The 17,139-nt window shown below is 45.1% G+C and overlaps 1 protein-coding gene across 1 annotated transcript in view; it reads right to left on the bottom strand.

The window, feature by feature from the left end:
• Window positions 1–2,812: 2,812 nt before the first annotated feature.
• Window positions 2,813–17,139, bottom strand: part of BMP1 (bone morphogenetic protein 1) — a 93,407-nt gene continuing 79,080 nt past the window's right edge. The window contains exons 18-21 of the mRNA XM_018570225.1: window positions 16,583–16,710; window positions 15,444–15,657; window positions 10,402–10,652; window positions 2,813–3,127 (exon numbers count right to left, since the gene is read on the bottom strand). Coding sequence (XP_018425727.1) covers window positions 2,993–3,127; window positions 10,402–10,652; window positions 15,444–15,657; window positions 16,583–16,710 — 728 coding nt within the window. The 3' untranslated portion in view covers window positions 2,813–2,992. The remainder of the gene's footprint in view (window positions 3,128–10,401; window positions 10,653–15,443; window positions 15,658–16,582; window positions 16,711–17,139) is intronic.

Below are 17,139 nucleotides of genomic sequence, written 5' to 3'. Positions count from 1 at the left end.
TCCTTGGTGATGTCATTTCTACATTAAGCCACTTGTTGTTTTAAATAATAATACATTATAAAATGAGCTGAGGAAGGACAGGGGCTACCACTGATGGTCTTCCTTCAGAAACATCAAAGAGTAACTTTACCCACTAATTTAATGTCTCCCAAAACAGTTACTTCTAAGGCATGCCAACTATCAAGGTTGCCAGTGTGCTTTTTTTACGCTCTCAACCAGACTTTCAAGCCCTTAGATGGCTGGTGTCATAGCTGACCACATGTGCAGGGCCATGGCAACTGTAATCCAAATAGAGGCTAGGATGCCCAAGGTGCTTTCCTTGGCTGTAGGGATAGAAGGTTGTAGTTCCACTTTAAATTGGTGGGTAAAGCTCCTCGCAGCTGTGTATTGTGGTATGTTGTATCGAAAAAACGGTGCAGGTTTAACTCTAGATCTGTTGAATTGGCTACCTTAATGCATCGCACCGCATCAGTCTGGATAGGTGTCAATGAGCCCTTAATATTTTCAGCAAACTTATAAAACCTTAGGAGGCAAATAGAAGAACAGTTTTATAATGCATGTGATAGATTTAAAATGGCCCGATATATGCTTATCAAGAGGTGAGGAAACGTCATCACATTTGATTCTCTTTATCATCCAAACTGCTAGGCTAAGGACCGGTTAGGCCTCATTCAGACCGACGAATGAGGGTGGACAGGCTGCTGTGCTCCAATAGGGCTAAATGCTGCATCTAGACACAGCAGGAATCTGTGATATGGCCACATACAAACTGGATGATCAGCTGCGGCCAGAATCGTTGCCCCTGGATGCAAGTCACCTGCGTCCAGGGCTGGTCAAAGGTCCTAGCCGCACGTACAATGGAAGAGCAGCAGGTGTTGGCCATTGTTCTGTCCAAGGTGCTGGCCAGTTATTTGCACGCAGCATGAACCTGGGGCGAAGCTTCTGTTCTCTGAAGAAGCTAATCGCTAGTGAGGAGCTGGGGCTTGCAGTGAACCCAAGCCTGCTCAAATCTGTGACAGACACCCTCACCCGCTCCAATCAGTTGCGGCGGGGGCATTCTGCACCTGGCAGCTACCCATGCCGCAACTGATTGGGCCGGGAGGGGGTGTGCCGGTCATAGGTTTTGAGCCCAGCTCATTACTACTAATCACCCATCTGAATGGGCCCTTGTAGACCTGATCATTCAACTGCACATCAATCTGCTGCACAGCCCCACCAGACTGTTCGTTCACTAGAGGGGAAGGTGGAAAGCACCCCGGTGCAGAGAAAACTGCAACAGGCAGTGGTCACCACAGACACCCAAAGTACATCAATGCCACACACAGTCTTGCCGTTGCCTGTACTTATTGCAAACTGCACATACATACAGTCGTGTTTTAAAACATGAAAACACAAATAAAGCCAGCCATTCCTCTCATGTGCATTCACCTTCCCAATGTTTTTTTGTTGTTCCTGGTGTATCGTTTACACTAATGCCACAATACTGCGAGCACAGCACCGGCCCGACACTCAGATTCACCGTGGCGACCATCTTTAATGAGTCCATAGCTTACACATTCATAGCAGACGCTCTCGCTGAGTCGGGTGGGCTCAGAAGCTTCTGGATGGCTCAGTGAAAAAAATCCTGATCTTACCCAGACCGGCTGAAGCACAGAAATGCCTACAGAGTTATCAGGAGCCTCGAAGATAGACTTTCAGGTATTTTTGGGGGAAGGGGGGCGAACAGGATGGTGAGCGATTAGACAACAGTGGGGGGGTGGGGTCAGTAAGAATAGTTTTAAAAAAAAGTGCCCATCTCAGGACTATATAGAAAAAAAGCTTCAAAGCCAGACCCATCTTACTGGCCAAAATAAAAAATATGATTAAAGGACCGCTAAACCTAAAACACACTTATACTTGTATAAAAGCACCTGTACGGAACATATACAGAAACATATGCAATTGTTTCAGCAGCTAAAATGAAAATAAGTAAGACATACCTGGTGCTATAAGGAAGTTAGTGTTCTGCTGTACATCGGGGGTATTCAAGAAAACTGTGTAAGGAGCAAAGCTCAGATGTCTAGTTATAAACAATTTACATTGCCCTTCGAATACCTGTGAACATCAATTTTGGGTAAATAATGCTAAAAAGTAATGTGTGTTGTAATAATACATAATGGCCACTAGGTGGAGCTAGCGAAAATAAGAAATGAGTCCCCTTTTCCTATGCTCCATCTAGTGGTCAGAATGTATTATTACAATACACAACATTCAAACTGAAAAAAACATATTAAGAACATCCGTTTTTGGCCTTATTCACCCAAAGCGAATGTTCACAGATATCCGCAGGGAGAACAGTTTATAAATAGACCCCCCTAAGTGCAAAGTGGACTACCCATACCTGCCCTTACGTCAGTAAATGTGAATGGCAGCTGGTTCCTGTAGTCTACTGCACTCAGGACTTTAACCCCTGCACCGTTTATTGAATATAGGCGCTTAGGTTGATTAAGGACACCGTAGACACCCTTGTCTAATGTAAAATAGGTTGCAGTCGTTAAACTTTAATACAATGTGACAATCTTATCCTGCGCCGTTACCGCGCGTAAAACTTTACATACAACTCTGAAATGTTATGCGTGCCTTACTTACGAAAAGGCGACTGGCGGTTTAAGTTTAGTGGCCCTTTAAAAACTCGGAAAGCAAAATTCACAGGATAAAAGTTGTTCCCTAACCAGCACTCAGCACAGGATTAGTGTGTTCAGGCCGAAGCCTTTGTCGTGTACGTCAATGGAGATGTGTAAGAAGACGCGTATCGGAAAACGTTTCTGTCCAGTCTGTGCCCTTAGATATCCCTGAGGATCTTATAGTCCTTTATCCCGCGTGGTGCTGCTTGCCACCTCACATCCATAGAATCAGAGCTTTGGGGTCCTGCAGGTCAAGAATGGCCTCCCCCAGTATAGGTGGACTTGGTCCCAGAAAACAACAAGGCAGAGGGGTAGAGAGTGGCGGGGTGTCACTTGCGGGCGTTAAGAGTGTCCTGGAATTTAGTGCTGGTGTATCGGATGTGGAATCCCTTTTTGTTGATCGAGTCGTCGGAGTGGAATCGGATGGTCAGAGAATCCCCTGTAGAGTACACCTCCTCCGGGGGCTGTGGGGAACAAGATGAAATGGTTATAAACAAACATTCAATGACATTGTCTGTGAAGGTTCTCATTCATCCAGGTCATGGTATATCTGTAAAAAATCAGTCAAGGCAACTGGACTTCTTTTAGCCCTGCTAAAGCAGAGCTAAACGTACAGTGGAAGCGGCTGACTTGTATAGCAGAAATAAAGGATAGTGCCACTCCAAATAAATAATAAAATGACTCTGTGCAAGGATGCATGAAATGTGGAAGTGAAGGTCTCCTGTGGTCTGTCCTGGAATGCCTCATTGATGATTAAAAGTAGAAGCCACAACTTCCTTGTATTGTGGCTAGCCTTCATTTTTACTATACTGACCAGATACGAGCTGGGCTGGCACCAGCTGAACGAGTGTTTGTGGAGCGACCTGGAGCAGCACAATGGCAGACTTGTCCCGTGTCCACACATATGGCTCCCATATTCACTCATATGGGTCAAATTAAGTATAAATAAAGATAGACCATTAAGGTTGTTTCCTGCTTCACCTAAGCTGCAAGCCCTTCCCAACTGGAATTTCTTCTCTGCTTTGTTGTTATGGAGACAGCATTAGAACGCATAAGTCCTGCCTGTCCTACATGTATTATGGTGTGAATACTGAAATATGGCATACTTGTATCTAAAGAGAATCCGTCACAACTGGATGTATGCAAGAACCCGAATATTCAGTCTGACATTAGCTTACCTGTGCAGCCTAAAGGTGCCCATACACTGTACGATTCTCACGGAAATCCCGCGATCGTACGAGAATCGTACAGTGTATGGAAGGCGTGCGACCGTTTCTACTGTACGGTCGCACGTCTTCTGTCGAACAAGCAGGCTTGAAAACCCGCCGAGAATCCGTGGCCTGCTTGTTAGACAACTGCCCGTTTGCAGTGATCGGAAGCCCGCCCCTCACTGCAGTCATCAGAAGCCTGCCCCTCAGCGGGGTGGGCTTTCGATGATCGCAAGTACGATCTGCCCGTCCAAGATGGGCAGATCGTACGAGCTTTCAATGAGCTTACGACCATCGCAAGACAAAGGTCTTGCGATGGTCATAAGGTGTATGGGCACCTTAAGTCTACATTCACACCTCTGCGTTTTGTCCCAAGCAGAAGAAGGCCCGTCGCTGGAACAAGTACACCAGCTACTTTTTGACAGATTCCAGAGCTTTTTGGTCCCATAGACTTCAATGGGAAATGCCTGGAAACACGCGATTCAAGTGTTTTTGCGTGCTTTGACACAAAGTTCCCCATTGAACTCTATGGGACCAAAAAGTGCTGTAATCTGTCAAGAAGCAGCTCGTGTACTTATTCCAGTGACGGCGTTAATACAACTCTGGACAGAAATAAATGTTGTGACTAGGGATGCACCGATGACGTTTTTTAAGCATCACGTATGAGTATCGATATTTATATTCTGGTACTCAACAATACCCAGTACCAATACCGGTACCTCTCTAGCATGGAGCCGGCTTCCCGGGCAATCAAGAAGCCGGGTGACGGGTAATGACATGCCACCCAGATTCTTGACTGCCCATAAAGCCGACAATGCTTTTTGGCCAGCTGGATACTGACTGGCTGAGAAGCTGGCTTTCCAGTCAATCAGCATTGAGCCAGCCAATCAGCATGGAGCCGGCTTCCCGGCCTATCAGGAAGCTGGGAGGCAGATCATTATCCACAGCCTGGCTTCCTAATTGGCTGGGAAGCTGGCTCCATGCTGATTGGCTGGGAAGCCAGCTTCCGGCCAATCACGAAGCCGGGAGGCAGGCCATTATCCACAGCCTGGCTTCCTAATTGGCTGGGAAGCTGGCTCCATGCTGATTGGCTGGGAAGCCAGCTTCCGGCCAATCACGAAGCCGGGAGGCAGGCCATTATCCACCGCCTGGTTTCCTAATTAGCTGGGAATCTGGCTCCATGCTGTTTGACCAACTCAATGCTGATTGGCTGGGACAGCATGGAGCTGGCCAAACAGCATGGAGACATGGGAAGCCGGCTCCATGTTCCCTCACTGCACTGCCGGTCAGAGAAAATATCCCTCTGAGTGGAAGTTCTGATATCGGGGGTATCGGAGCATTTGGGTCGAGTATCGGTGCATCCCTAGTTATGACCTAGCATAAGCTTATTGAAATGATGTCATGGCGAATGTGTGCTGTAATCAAAGCTAAAAGGTCCAACAAAATTATATAGTGTGACTTTTTTTTCTTTGGGCAGGCAGTGTAATTGTATATTCAGCATAAAGATCATGTAGGCCGTTTTCTATTTTATATGCTTGGAATTTAGTGCTAAACTCCAGTGTTGAAGTCTGAAGGACCGCTGTGAAGAAAACTCACACACGTGTATCTGAACATACAGCACATGGAAATATTTCCATAGTGTAGGCCAGCGGCAGAATTTACCCTTCATACGTTAATGGGGAACCCAGCTGTCTGTTTCCTTATACAAGCTGAGTGAATCATTTCCTGGAAGCTCCAGGCCCACAGAACGCTCTCTTGTTATGTCTCCTGACCTGAAACGGAACCATTCATTTCGTGTATGCAAACAGCCGGTGTGTGAGCAGAGCGCTGGACCTCAAACGACTACTTGTACCGCAATGAAAAGACCAATTACAAGGTGATCATACAGAGCTGAGGCCGGACTGCTATTTCCGACATTTCGCTCCCAGAATACTATATAAAAGTCCAACTACAGGACGGCTTTTCTCAACTTGGTATCTACATCCTTTATAGAAAAAAAGTACGTGATTAAAACACTTTGATCTTACCATGATTATTGGAAGACTCCAGTCTAGTTCTATATATGATTTCCTTTCATATGAGGAAATGCTGAGATCAGCAGAGTAGTAAAGAGAAGCTCCAGCCAAATTGTTTTCTTAGATTTGGATGTGACGTGGGGAAGGATTACAACCAAATCTTTCATTGTTGTCTGGGCTTCTCCGCTAACTCAATTTCTCTTCCTTGTCCTGGTGGTACCGTGTTTTCGCCGAAAATAGGACACGGTCTTATATTTTTTTTGGCTCAAAAAAACATACTAGGTCTTATTTTCGGGGTAGGTTTTTTTTTTTTTTTAATGCATAACAATCCAAAGTTAATGCAAATCCAAATTAAATAATCCAAAATGGCAAAGTTAAGAATAGGGTGATCAGGGCAATCAGGGGTGCCGTACCTTTCCAAGAGCAATTTGGTAACCAGAAGGAGCTGGTTACCAAATTAGATAGATTCCTCACAGGTGGAGTGCATTTGGTATCACTCAGCCTGTGACAGGAGTCGGCGCTATAGAGGAAGCATCGGCTTATGCGGCTCTGCTCCCTCCGCTGCCGCCTTTCTTCCTCTAGTGCTGGCTTCGTTGGCACCGCTGATTCTCTCCCGCGGCTCTTCAAGTTCCCCCTTATGCCACCACCGGCCCAGGGAAAGGTCACAACTAGGTCTTATTTTCGGGGTAGGTCTTATATTTTAGCAATTCACGAAATGGTACTAGGTCTTAATTTCGGGGTAGGTCTTATTTTCGGGGAAACAGGGTACCTAGGACAGGACAGGAAATCCTCCCAGCGAATAAAACATACATTTTCGACACCTTTTGCTGTTGTGTGTGCCCCTAACTGTAGCAATTAACCATCACATCCTGCCTCAGTGACACAATAGAAAGCAAGGGGGAAAATTTACCCAAAAGTGACATAATCTAGTAGCTGTAAGGTAAAGCTGGGCCCAGTGGTGTAACTATAACCATAGTAGCCTAGGAGGCTGCTGTGGGGCCTGGGGATGGAAGGGGGCCCCATTAGGCTGTTGAGGCAAATGAAACATAGAACATGTGAAGATAATACAGTACTGTATCATTAGGAGTTGAAGTGGTTTGCAGTAGGGCTGCAACCAATTAATCGATGATAATAATAATAGTTGTCAACTATTCTTATTAATGATTTGTTGGTTGGATCCCCTAGCTCTCTCTTCCACGCTGGGAGGAGGGCACAGCAAGCAGTGGGTGGGTGCAATAGCCAGCCTGCTATTGGCTATAGCAATTTAAAATGGCCAATAGCAGGCTGGCTATTGCACCAGCCCACTACCTGCTGTATTTTCATTCAGCTGCCATCCGCAGAATCTTGCCACTGCCAGCTATCATTCCCGGGCTGAAGCTATTCCAGCGCCATGTGCTTACAATACAATTATTTCTTTTTTAAATGATAAAAAGGTGGAAAAAAAGTCATTTTCGGTTTCGGACATGACAAATTCTGCTGTGGGAGGTGCGTTGCAGTGCCTTTTATTTCAATGGCAACCCAAACGTTCCTCCCACCCAGTGTGATTGCCCGCCCTGGAACGCACGGTACCGCAATGCTGCGCATTTCAATGCAGGGCGAGTGGAAAAAAATTGTGCATGCAGTTTTATTCTGAAGTAAACTTTATGTTTGTAAAACTGCATCTGTGTATTTTATTGTAAATTAAGGATGGAATTTTTTTATATCCGATTAATCGGAAAAATAAAAATCGCCAACTAATCGAATATAAAAATAATCATTAGTTGCAGCCTTAGTTTGCAGTGGACGACAACACTAATCCCCTGGAAAGTCTACAGTGTAGAGACGACTTCAGATGCAGTAAAAGAGTCTTTGGGATCTTGCCATTGTTACTCACGGGTCATCAGGGGGCCCCCATCACATTTTTGCAATGGGGCCCCCGTGATCTGTAGTTACAGCTCTGGCTGGACGATAAAAGTTGAGATTTTTTTCAGATGTAAATGTCATTTTTTATTTTGCCCGTAGCTCTATGTTAAGGGCTTGTTCACATCTTGTCTGTTGAGCTGCCTTTTTCTGCACACGTATGGTGTTAACAATTGTTTGTGCCGTGTTCACATCATACGTGTGCAGTGGTGTGTAGAAAAAAGGCAGCTCAGCGCAGCGGTGTGAACAAGCCATGAATATTTCTCTACATAAGCTGACTTTGGGAATGTACGTACGATGCAGGCGACATTCTGGTTCTAATGGACCTTTACACCCATTTATTAGGAATGGGCTCAGCGTGACATAGGAGATTATATTCTGGTTATGCTGGAGAATTAATCAGAAAAGGTTTTCCTGGAGTCCCCCAGCTGTCAGGGATTTCGTAGAACCTGCTTCCTTACGAAGGAGATAATTGTGGAAGGAGAGGTCACGACTGACGCCAAGTGGGAGATTACAATGAACAAAACAGCTTGTTATGCAAAGCTGTCTCGCTGACTCGGCATTCCATACTTCGGTCAATGCTGTGACTTCTATAGAAAAAAAACTTAAAGCGTACCGTTTCCACTTTTGCAGCCAAACTGGGATAACACCCATTTTAGATTTGTTACATGTTCCCTTTCACATAGTATAAGCTAAAAAAATATTTTAATATGCTTCTTGGAGTTTAATTTGCTTTTACTTGGGTTAGGGTTTTAAGGGTTAAAATGTCTTCTCGCTTCTTTTTCTTCGTAATGTTAGGAGGGGCTGTGGGGGGATGAGGTAAAAGGATTAAAAGATGGCTTATCCATTGGATGTAATGAAGCGAACGAGAGAATCACAATCCTCAAACTTGGTCCTAATGCTGGTCACACACCTTACAACCATCGCAAGACTTTTGGCTTGCGATGGTTGTAAGGTACTTAAAAAAACGTAGGATCTGCCTATCTTGGACAGGCAGATCGTACTTGCGATGATGGAATGCCGTGCCCCCCCGAGTGGCGGGCTTCCGATGACCGCAATGCCGAACGGGCAGTGTGCGCTTGCGTACAACGGCCCGTCCGGCTTTTATCGTACGAACATGCTACACACCCGCCGAACATCGTACGATGCTCGGCGGGTTTTCGAACATGTTCGTAAGTTAAAAGTCGTGCGACCTTACAGTAGTAGATGTCGCACGGCTTCCACACACCTTACGATAATCGTAAGATCGCGGACCTTAAGTCTTTCTATAAGGAGAGATCACTGTGAAGGTGCTGAGAAAAACCTAGAATCAGCCAAGTTGCCTGCTGCAACAAAACAGCAAAAAAGTAAGAAATATATATTTTTTTTAAGTTATTTTTCAGTAGGCTGTGTGAAAATGAGCATATTACAAAACATATAGAGGGGTTTTCTCAAGAGCTATACTCAAGTTTACAGAACATTGCTGGTATGTCAGTTTTTTTTATTGAAAAAATAAATACATTTTAAATATATTACACTGTATATATATCTGAAGGCTAATTTATTAGCCTGTATTTGTGGGAGGAGTCTTTGTCCTCAGACGCCATTTTGTCCTCCCACGTGCCTAAACTCACCTGGGGACGATCGGTTTCGGCATACCCTCCCTCTCTTTTCTATCATTTACCTACAGAGTATGCCCCCTTATTGGCAATACTGTCCATCCGGAGCATGGCACATATCAGGTCAATATTTTATATGGTAAAATACTACCATGTATGTAGGACACAGTAGACTCCAAACACAAATCTCTCTATCTATCTATCTATCTATCTATCTATCTATCTATCTATCTATCTATCTATCTATCATTTTTGTGACTATGCACTGAGCCATACATGTGCAGCTCAGTGTGCAATCCTGGCATGAATTAAAAAAGAAGTAAAAGTAAACTTTTTTCTTTTTTTTACTATTTGGGTCACAGAAGTGTATTTACTAATGTACCCATCTTATTAAAATTTTGCATATAGCGGGCCTTTGCCAGGGCAGAGCGGTGCTGCAGCTGGAAGAATTCTAACAATATTGTCAGGAACCACCCAGCTGACTGATTGACATCTGGCTCTGCCTCTCTAGAGCCAGAGCCAGAGCCAGCTGTGCATGTCTCCTCCTCTGTCTGTACCTCCAATGAGCGCTGGAGGAACAGAGAGGGGAGGGCGGAATCCCTGCAGGAGGCATTGACTGACAGTCACCACTCCCTGCAGGGAGGAGATCATGAGCTGATCTGCGTTTACATGATCGCTCAGGACTTGGTATAGAGATGGCATGATAGCTAAAGTGTACCACATCGGCTCTAAGCAGGGCACAGAGTATGTTTTACTCTCCCAATACTTCTCCTTTCTCTCCCAAGTGCATGCGCAGGCGTTACAGCACCCTGGGTTGGCCAATCAAGATGGTTAACAGCCAGGAATTCTCACTTTTATGTCATGGAGTACTTATAGAACATCTGTGCAAACCGCGTCTCCCACCTCCTGCAATGGGCACCACAGCTGACATATCTGTACCGCTGAGGCCATGAGACTAACAAGAGAGTGATCATATGGATGTATTGACAGCATAAATTGGGTGTAGCAGAATACATACCCCTGACCCGCAGTATCGCCCCATCCTGGGGGCTGCCTCATTTGCTCCATCATACAGTTCTATATAATCATATCCACAGTCTTGTTCCTCCTCCAGCTCGAAGCTCTGGAAGACCAGCTCCACTCCATACTGTCCCTCGGACACTATGTGCCATGTACACTCTGTGGCGGATGGATGTATATCATCTCCAAACTTGGCATGAGAGTACAGGTCCTTCGTCCGAACTTCTGCCTGCAGCGTTCCTCCGCATTCTGTCAACAGAAAGATCACAGATAGAGATCAGGCATTTTTGGCATCACAATGGCCATATCTAGAAGTTACCTAGTTCAGAGCCATATTTTACAGGCAGGTTTGTGTCATGTGTAATGTTATGTAAGAGAACTGAGCAGGGCAATACCCAGGGCTATTCCGATAACGAGGCATTCGGATGGCTGTTGCCTCAGGGGCCATCTCTTTGGGTCATGTGGGGGGGAGGTGCACATTAACGGTGGGAGGGGGTCGGGATGAGGTTAGACAGGAAGCCTAAAAGAATACAATACCCACAAAAACCCAACATTCCAACCTGACCATTCTCCACAACCAACCATTCGTCCTGGTTCCAGCCACATACAGCTGCTGAGCCCAATGTCATGGCTTCACTTACCATGTTATAACTATGAGCATCTAAGGGGAGCCCAGTATAGGAAATGTACTGAATCTTGGCAAAGAGTTAGTTGGCACATCGAATACAGCACAGGAGGCTTTTTAACGTGGTGAGCAGCATTGTGTTGTACAGGACCTGCAGCAACCAATCAGCAATCTTTCATGCTTGACGGCACTGAATTTATGAAGAGAGAAGTCTGATTGGTTGCAATGGGTTACTCCACCTTGAACCTCATCACTGAGCTTTGGACAGCAGATGTCAGTTTTTTTTAGGCGTTATCATTTTGCCATTATGAACGTCATCTCAAACCCTAGCCCCATGGAGTTCCTCTTTATCTATAAAGCTGAACTCCAGGCAAATATAATATACACAAATTAATGCATCTTTAAATGTTATTTATATAATAAATGCAAGCAATATCAGAACTTGAATATAGGCTGGTATTGCAGTACAGGTACAGCAGAGCTCAGAGTGGGGAAGGAAGAAGCAGCACAAAGAACCCTTTATCTGTATTGCAGTGGATGATGGTAGGTGAAGAGCAGAGTGACAAACATATGAGCTTATCAGTCTGCTGCTTCTTTTTCTTCTTTCACTGTCCAGTCGCAAAGCGAGGTGAGGAGGGGACATGTAGGTGTTTCTGAACTGCAGAAGATTAAAATCAGGCTTCCTCCTCTGCTAGACAGTGCTGTGCTAGGTGGCAGAGCCATGTCAATCTCAGGACTGTATGGAAAGAACTACAAATCCTTTGGCAGCTAAAACCGCTCTATTTTTTTTAGTGGTCTGCCTGGAGTTCTGCTTGAACTAAAACAAGCAGATGAAATTAGTATATAGATAGTCTGGGAATGAAGCAAACCAAATATGGACTCCTTATCAACTGACTCCAGGACACCATGTGATCACTGGAATGAGGGAAGTGGAGTCAGCTTGGAATACATAGGAAAGATATGCCGTCCTCACACCATCTGCTTCAAAATCTCATCTTTACTGAAGTTCTTATAGACAGACTGCAAGAACGCTGCAAGAACGTCAATAAAGAGACGAGATTTGGAAGCAGATGGGGTGGAGACGACACATCTTTCCTATGTATTACCGTGGTGCCATCTACTAGTAGTTCCAGCACCCGATTTAAAAGGGGTATGGCAGTATAGCGTGTGATAGAGATATATCTACAGGTCAACACCCCTGACTCTGGTCACTGTCCTCTTCATCCATCAGTTCCCCTGTACTTTTTTTCATGCCTTTTGGCCATTATTCTAAATCTCCTAACATGGAGAGGGAAAATATCTGACAAGGCTTGAAGAATCTGGAAGTGATTCAGAAATAAGCCGAGTATTTGTTATTGTTTTCAGTGTCTCATACACTGTCCTTGAGATGGTTATGGATGGTGGACATCAAAGTGTCAAAATCAAGAGCCTACTGACAAGCATTGTGGGAAATAACGGGATGGGTTGAAGGTTTTCTTCTTCAAAGAAAAGAAACGGATAATGCCTCCCGTGTGGTAGTGTTGTCTGCAGGGTATCCCACTGCACACCTTAGTGATTCTGATAATTGGTGACTGCTGTGGTGGTCCAAGGCATCCAGGACTTCCTACAGCTTGGAATACAACTCACAATGCAAATACTTTTTATCAACTGTAGACACTGTGTCGCCTTCCACCTTAGCTGAAGAAAGTTGGCACATTCCAAAAACTACTGAGGCAGAGATGAATTAGCAGACCGGCAGGGTTGTGGGGGAGCCCCAAGACAACCCTGAAGCACAATAGAGGTTTAGTGTTTTTTTAGCAGGAACTAAAAATCATTCTTGTTACTATGGCGTCTTAGGCCTAGCCTACGCTCCCTCCTGCCTTGGCCAAACCAACTGCTCTTCCTAGGGAATTACAAGTTCTGGCGAATTGGGAAATAAAAACCCCTAAGTGTGTCGTCTACAATGTACCCTACAACCTACTTTTTGACCTTGTCCCACATTTATTTTCATGACACAAAACAAGGAAATTTTCCTGCATGAAAATGCATTTCAAGTAGAAACCCCAGTCTTTCCTATGTGGCTGGTTCACATCTATGCATTGCATGTTTAGCTTGTTCTTGAAGGGAAATTATATGGCCCATTCACATCTACTTGCCATTCTCCCTGCAATGCACACAGAGGTGTGAATGAGCCCTTAATCTGACAATACATTCTGTACAATCTTCTTTAGAGATATGTAGTCAAAGAGCCCTGCCTTATTGGTTACACAACCAAAGTGGTTGTTTAAGCATTTCTAAACCCAAAAACATTTACAGGGTTATTAATAAGCTGCCGAAGGCAACCGAGTGAATAACCGAGCCGAACGACGTACGCGATTCACTCCAGCTCAGTACGGCGGATTTCAGCCATGCATTGGCTGCCTTCGGTCAGCAGAAGATACTCTGCATGTTTGGCTGAGCCGAAGTGCAGAAGGACTTCGACTCAGCCGATCCAACATATGGATCGGCTTTGCCGAAGCTCCGGCAGCTCACTCTTTGCCGTTCGCCCCTATTCTCACAGGGGCCAAACGGCAGTGAGTGAATAGCCGATTGCCACCAAGCAGCATTCGGCTCGCTATTCTCCTCAGTACCTGCGTGGTACCGAGCAGAATAGAAAAGAAGTGCAAAGAATGTTAAAAAAGTTACAAAAATTGCAAAAGGATTTGAAAAAAATGGTAAAAGATTAAACAAAAAAGAAAAATATAAAAAAAAAAAAAACAATTGGGCAGAGATAACAGTGACAGCTAGCTCCGCCCAACTGTTTTCTATTGGCCGGCCCCTGCTAGAGTCTTTTAGCAGGTCCCAGCCAATGAATAACAATTGGGTGGAGCTGGCCGTCACAGATGCTGATCTGTCATTACAACTGGGCGGAACCAGCCATGAGATCACGGCTGGCTCCGCCCTGCTGTCATTTGCAGGGCAAACGGCCGACCTTCGGCAGGCCGCTCTCCCCGCTTTGGCTGTCACTTTGGCTGGTCATCGTGCACGAAACCAAGCGGATGGCTGGGTGGTCGCGGAATCACACATCACCGCCGATTTCGCTGGCAGTGCCATTATTTTCTAATGGCACCCCAGTCGTGCCAGGCACATTGCACGTTTTCCTGCTGCAATAACGCCCGGGCGATCCCACGCGATCACGGTTGAAAACACTGCGCGGTGCAGGTCGTGAAAATAGGTACATGTACCTTTATTTCAGCGATTGCCACACAGATGTAACCCCATACATGCAGATGCAACCGCTGTATGACACCGCACACGATCACACGTCCCAGGAATCCCCAAGTCTGCACCAACCCTAAAGGGTAAATTCACTTTCCCAAGTTATTTGGGAAAATGGAATTACCCGCACAAATCTCCCTCCCGCTATACTTACCTTTTGGCGAACGGTCCTTCCCGTCCACCAGTACGGGTGTACTATCTGTACCTGTTCCGTGTATTCTGAATTTCGCTCGCAAATTGCAAGCACTCGTTGGTCAACCAGGCGGCCACCTGACGGCATTGACCAATGAGAAGCGCTTCTTAGCACTGCTAAATACGGCACACCAGTCCTTAGATGTGGTGGCATCTGCAACTATTTTCTTACTTTTTAGGTTTGTTTCCATTTATTTTCACCAGGTAATTTTGTAAATAACACAGTCCTGTCACTCATTTCCCCACTGTATCTATGGAGGTAGACATGGTTGTCACACACGCTGGACTTCAAACATCTCTGCTTATGTTCATTTCCATTACATGAGGGATTGATGGGAATAATAATTTACCCAATAAAAGAGAAGCATGCTTGGGTTTCATTTCAGCTCACAGGAAGTGAGGAGGACATTGCGTTTCTGGCAATGGTAAATGGGTATTCTCTATACTCGCTGAAAAGTGAAAGCTAATGCTTTCACCATGCCACCACATCCACGGACTAGTCAGCTGTAATATATTCCATTTTTGTTTTGGGTTTAGATATGTTTTAAAACAGGCCATTGAGTTACACAGTTTTGGTAAACCTAAAAGGAGATCAAAAAGGAATCAGATTGTATTGTACATGGTCAGTTTTATTCCAAAGTAACTTCAGAGTGAGCCTGCCAGGTAGCCTTCATATACAGTACGAGGTCCAAGCAACCTAACTGGCAACTCACAGCTCATTTTGAGGTGCTACTGAATCAATACACTTCTCACACCATAGCAGAGATTGACCTTGGCAACTGTGGAGAGAAACCTTAGTTCTGTTGACTACATATAATGTAAAAAGATATTACAATTGCTCAGGATAGGGATATATAGCTTAGAATGTCCACAAATGCTGCTTTGATTTCTCATCCATAACCCCAAGAAACCTAAACTCAAGCAAGAGGCAACTTTTCTACTGATAGAAGGCCAACACATTATGATGCCGACGATGTGCTACTCACCTGTTGTCAGCTGTGCCAGGAATCCCTTCTTCTGTACAGAGTTGTCAGAGACGAATTTCACGAACATGCTGCTCCCTGTGCCAATGATGGGCTCTGGGACTTTACTGCCGCAGAACCTTTTCAACACAGGAGACTGCGCATCAGCACCACCGTAAACCTCAACATGGTCGTACATACATTCCTGATGGGATTCCAGATCTACCTCCTTCACCACCTGGAAAAGCAGATGAGAAGGTCATGAAGCCGAGACACAGAAGAAAAGGCCCCCAACAGATACACAACAGAGCTTTGCACTTTACATACATAATACCTAGTAGTAGTAGGTCACATTCAACTAGACATGCTCTGTAACACTGAAGATGTTTTGTAACTCATCCAAGGGGATTTCTCAGTGCTAATGAGTGTCAAGAAGATACCCGTGCACAGGGCCGGTGCTTAGCTGACTGGCTATTGAAACCCCACCCACTGAGCAGAGGAGCGAACCTGAGAGAGAAAGTTGTCTCTTTTACACACTGCTCAGTGGGCGGGGCAATAGCCAGCCTGCTATTGGCTTCTGCAATTTGAAATAGACGGGGGGCGCCGTGTGGGGCGAATGGTCAAAGCTGCGCCTTAGGTAGCAGTGCACCCTAGGCAGCAGTGCGCCCTAGGCGGCTGCCCAGTTTGCCTAGTGGCAGCACAGGCCCTGCCCGTGCATTTCTATTTATAAGGGTCACCTATATCCAATCACCATCGAATGGTCTTCAACATTATAGATCAGTTAAGTTCAATTAAAAATCTAGCTTGAAAACAGTGGGCAGTGTTCGGGCCATTACCATGTGCACAGTGGTAGATTTCGGTTTAGTATTTGAAGTATTACTGTTTGCCATACTCTGTACTCTGCTGGCTGCCTCGAAACATGAACCCAATAGCAAGTGTGTAAGTACGATTGATGCTTGTCTTTGAACTGTGTTAGTTCCAGGTAATATTTCCATCATGGTGGGACACAGAAGAGAGATTTAAAACCAAAGTAAAACTGTTTGAGAACAGAGGGCTGCCATGTGTTCATATACATCTGGATGGAATTATATTGTATATTTTTCTGAGACATATCTGGAAACCATTTGATCAGCATAGAAGGGGGTGAGAGGCTCGTGGCTTACCAGTTTGACTCTATGTCCTGGTGAGGCTGTCACTTGCCATGTGCACTCCTTCTTACTTGGGTAGGAGTCTGGCCAGTTGGGGCTGGAGATGTTTTGATTACTGGCAGTCACTTTGTGGTTACATCCAGCTGAAATGAGGAAGACAAAGTTAATTCTGATAAGCTGGGGAAGAAAGACTCTGGAAGGCATTTAAAGCATATCTGAATCCAAGAAAAAGAACAAAAATGTAATACATTGCAGATTACCAGTCTTCAGATGTGTTGACTGCATTAATTTTCTATTTCTTGCGTTTCCCCCCTCCCTTTATTTTCATCTGATAATCCTGCAAATAACATACTTCCTGTCCTAGGGGGACAACACTGTTTCTAAGAAGGGAGGTGGGTTGTCACACTGGGACAGGACTACCAACAAGGGGATATGTAAGAGGAAAGAGACGCTAGATCTTTAAAAGGGACCCACACTATGGGAGTGGATCCCTTCTCCAGGATGTTCTTGACGAAGCAGATCAAGGGGGTCCAAAGTAGACACAAACGAAAAACAGAAGGGGGCTCCATCAA

Source organism: Nanorana parkeri, unplaced genomic scaffold (genome assembly GCF_000935625.1).
Source record: "Nanorana parkeri isolate BGI_ZX_2015 unplaced genomic scaffold, ASM93562v1 scaffold1480, whole genome shotgun sequence".
NCBI lineage: Eukaryota > Metazoa > Chordata > Amphibia > Anura > Dicroglossidae > Nanorana > Nanorana parkeri.
This window is presented reverse-complemented; position numbering and strand designations above follow the sequence as displayed.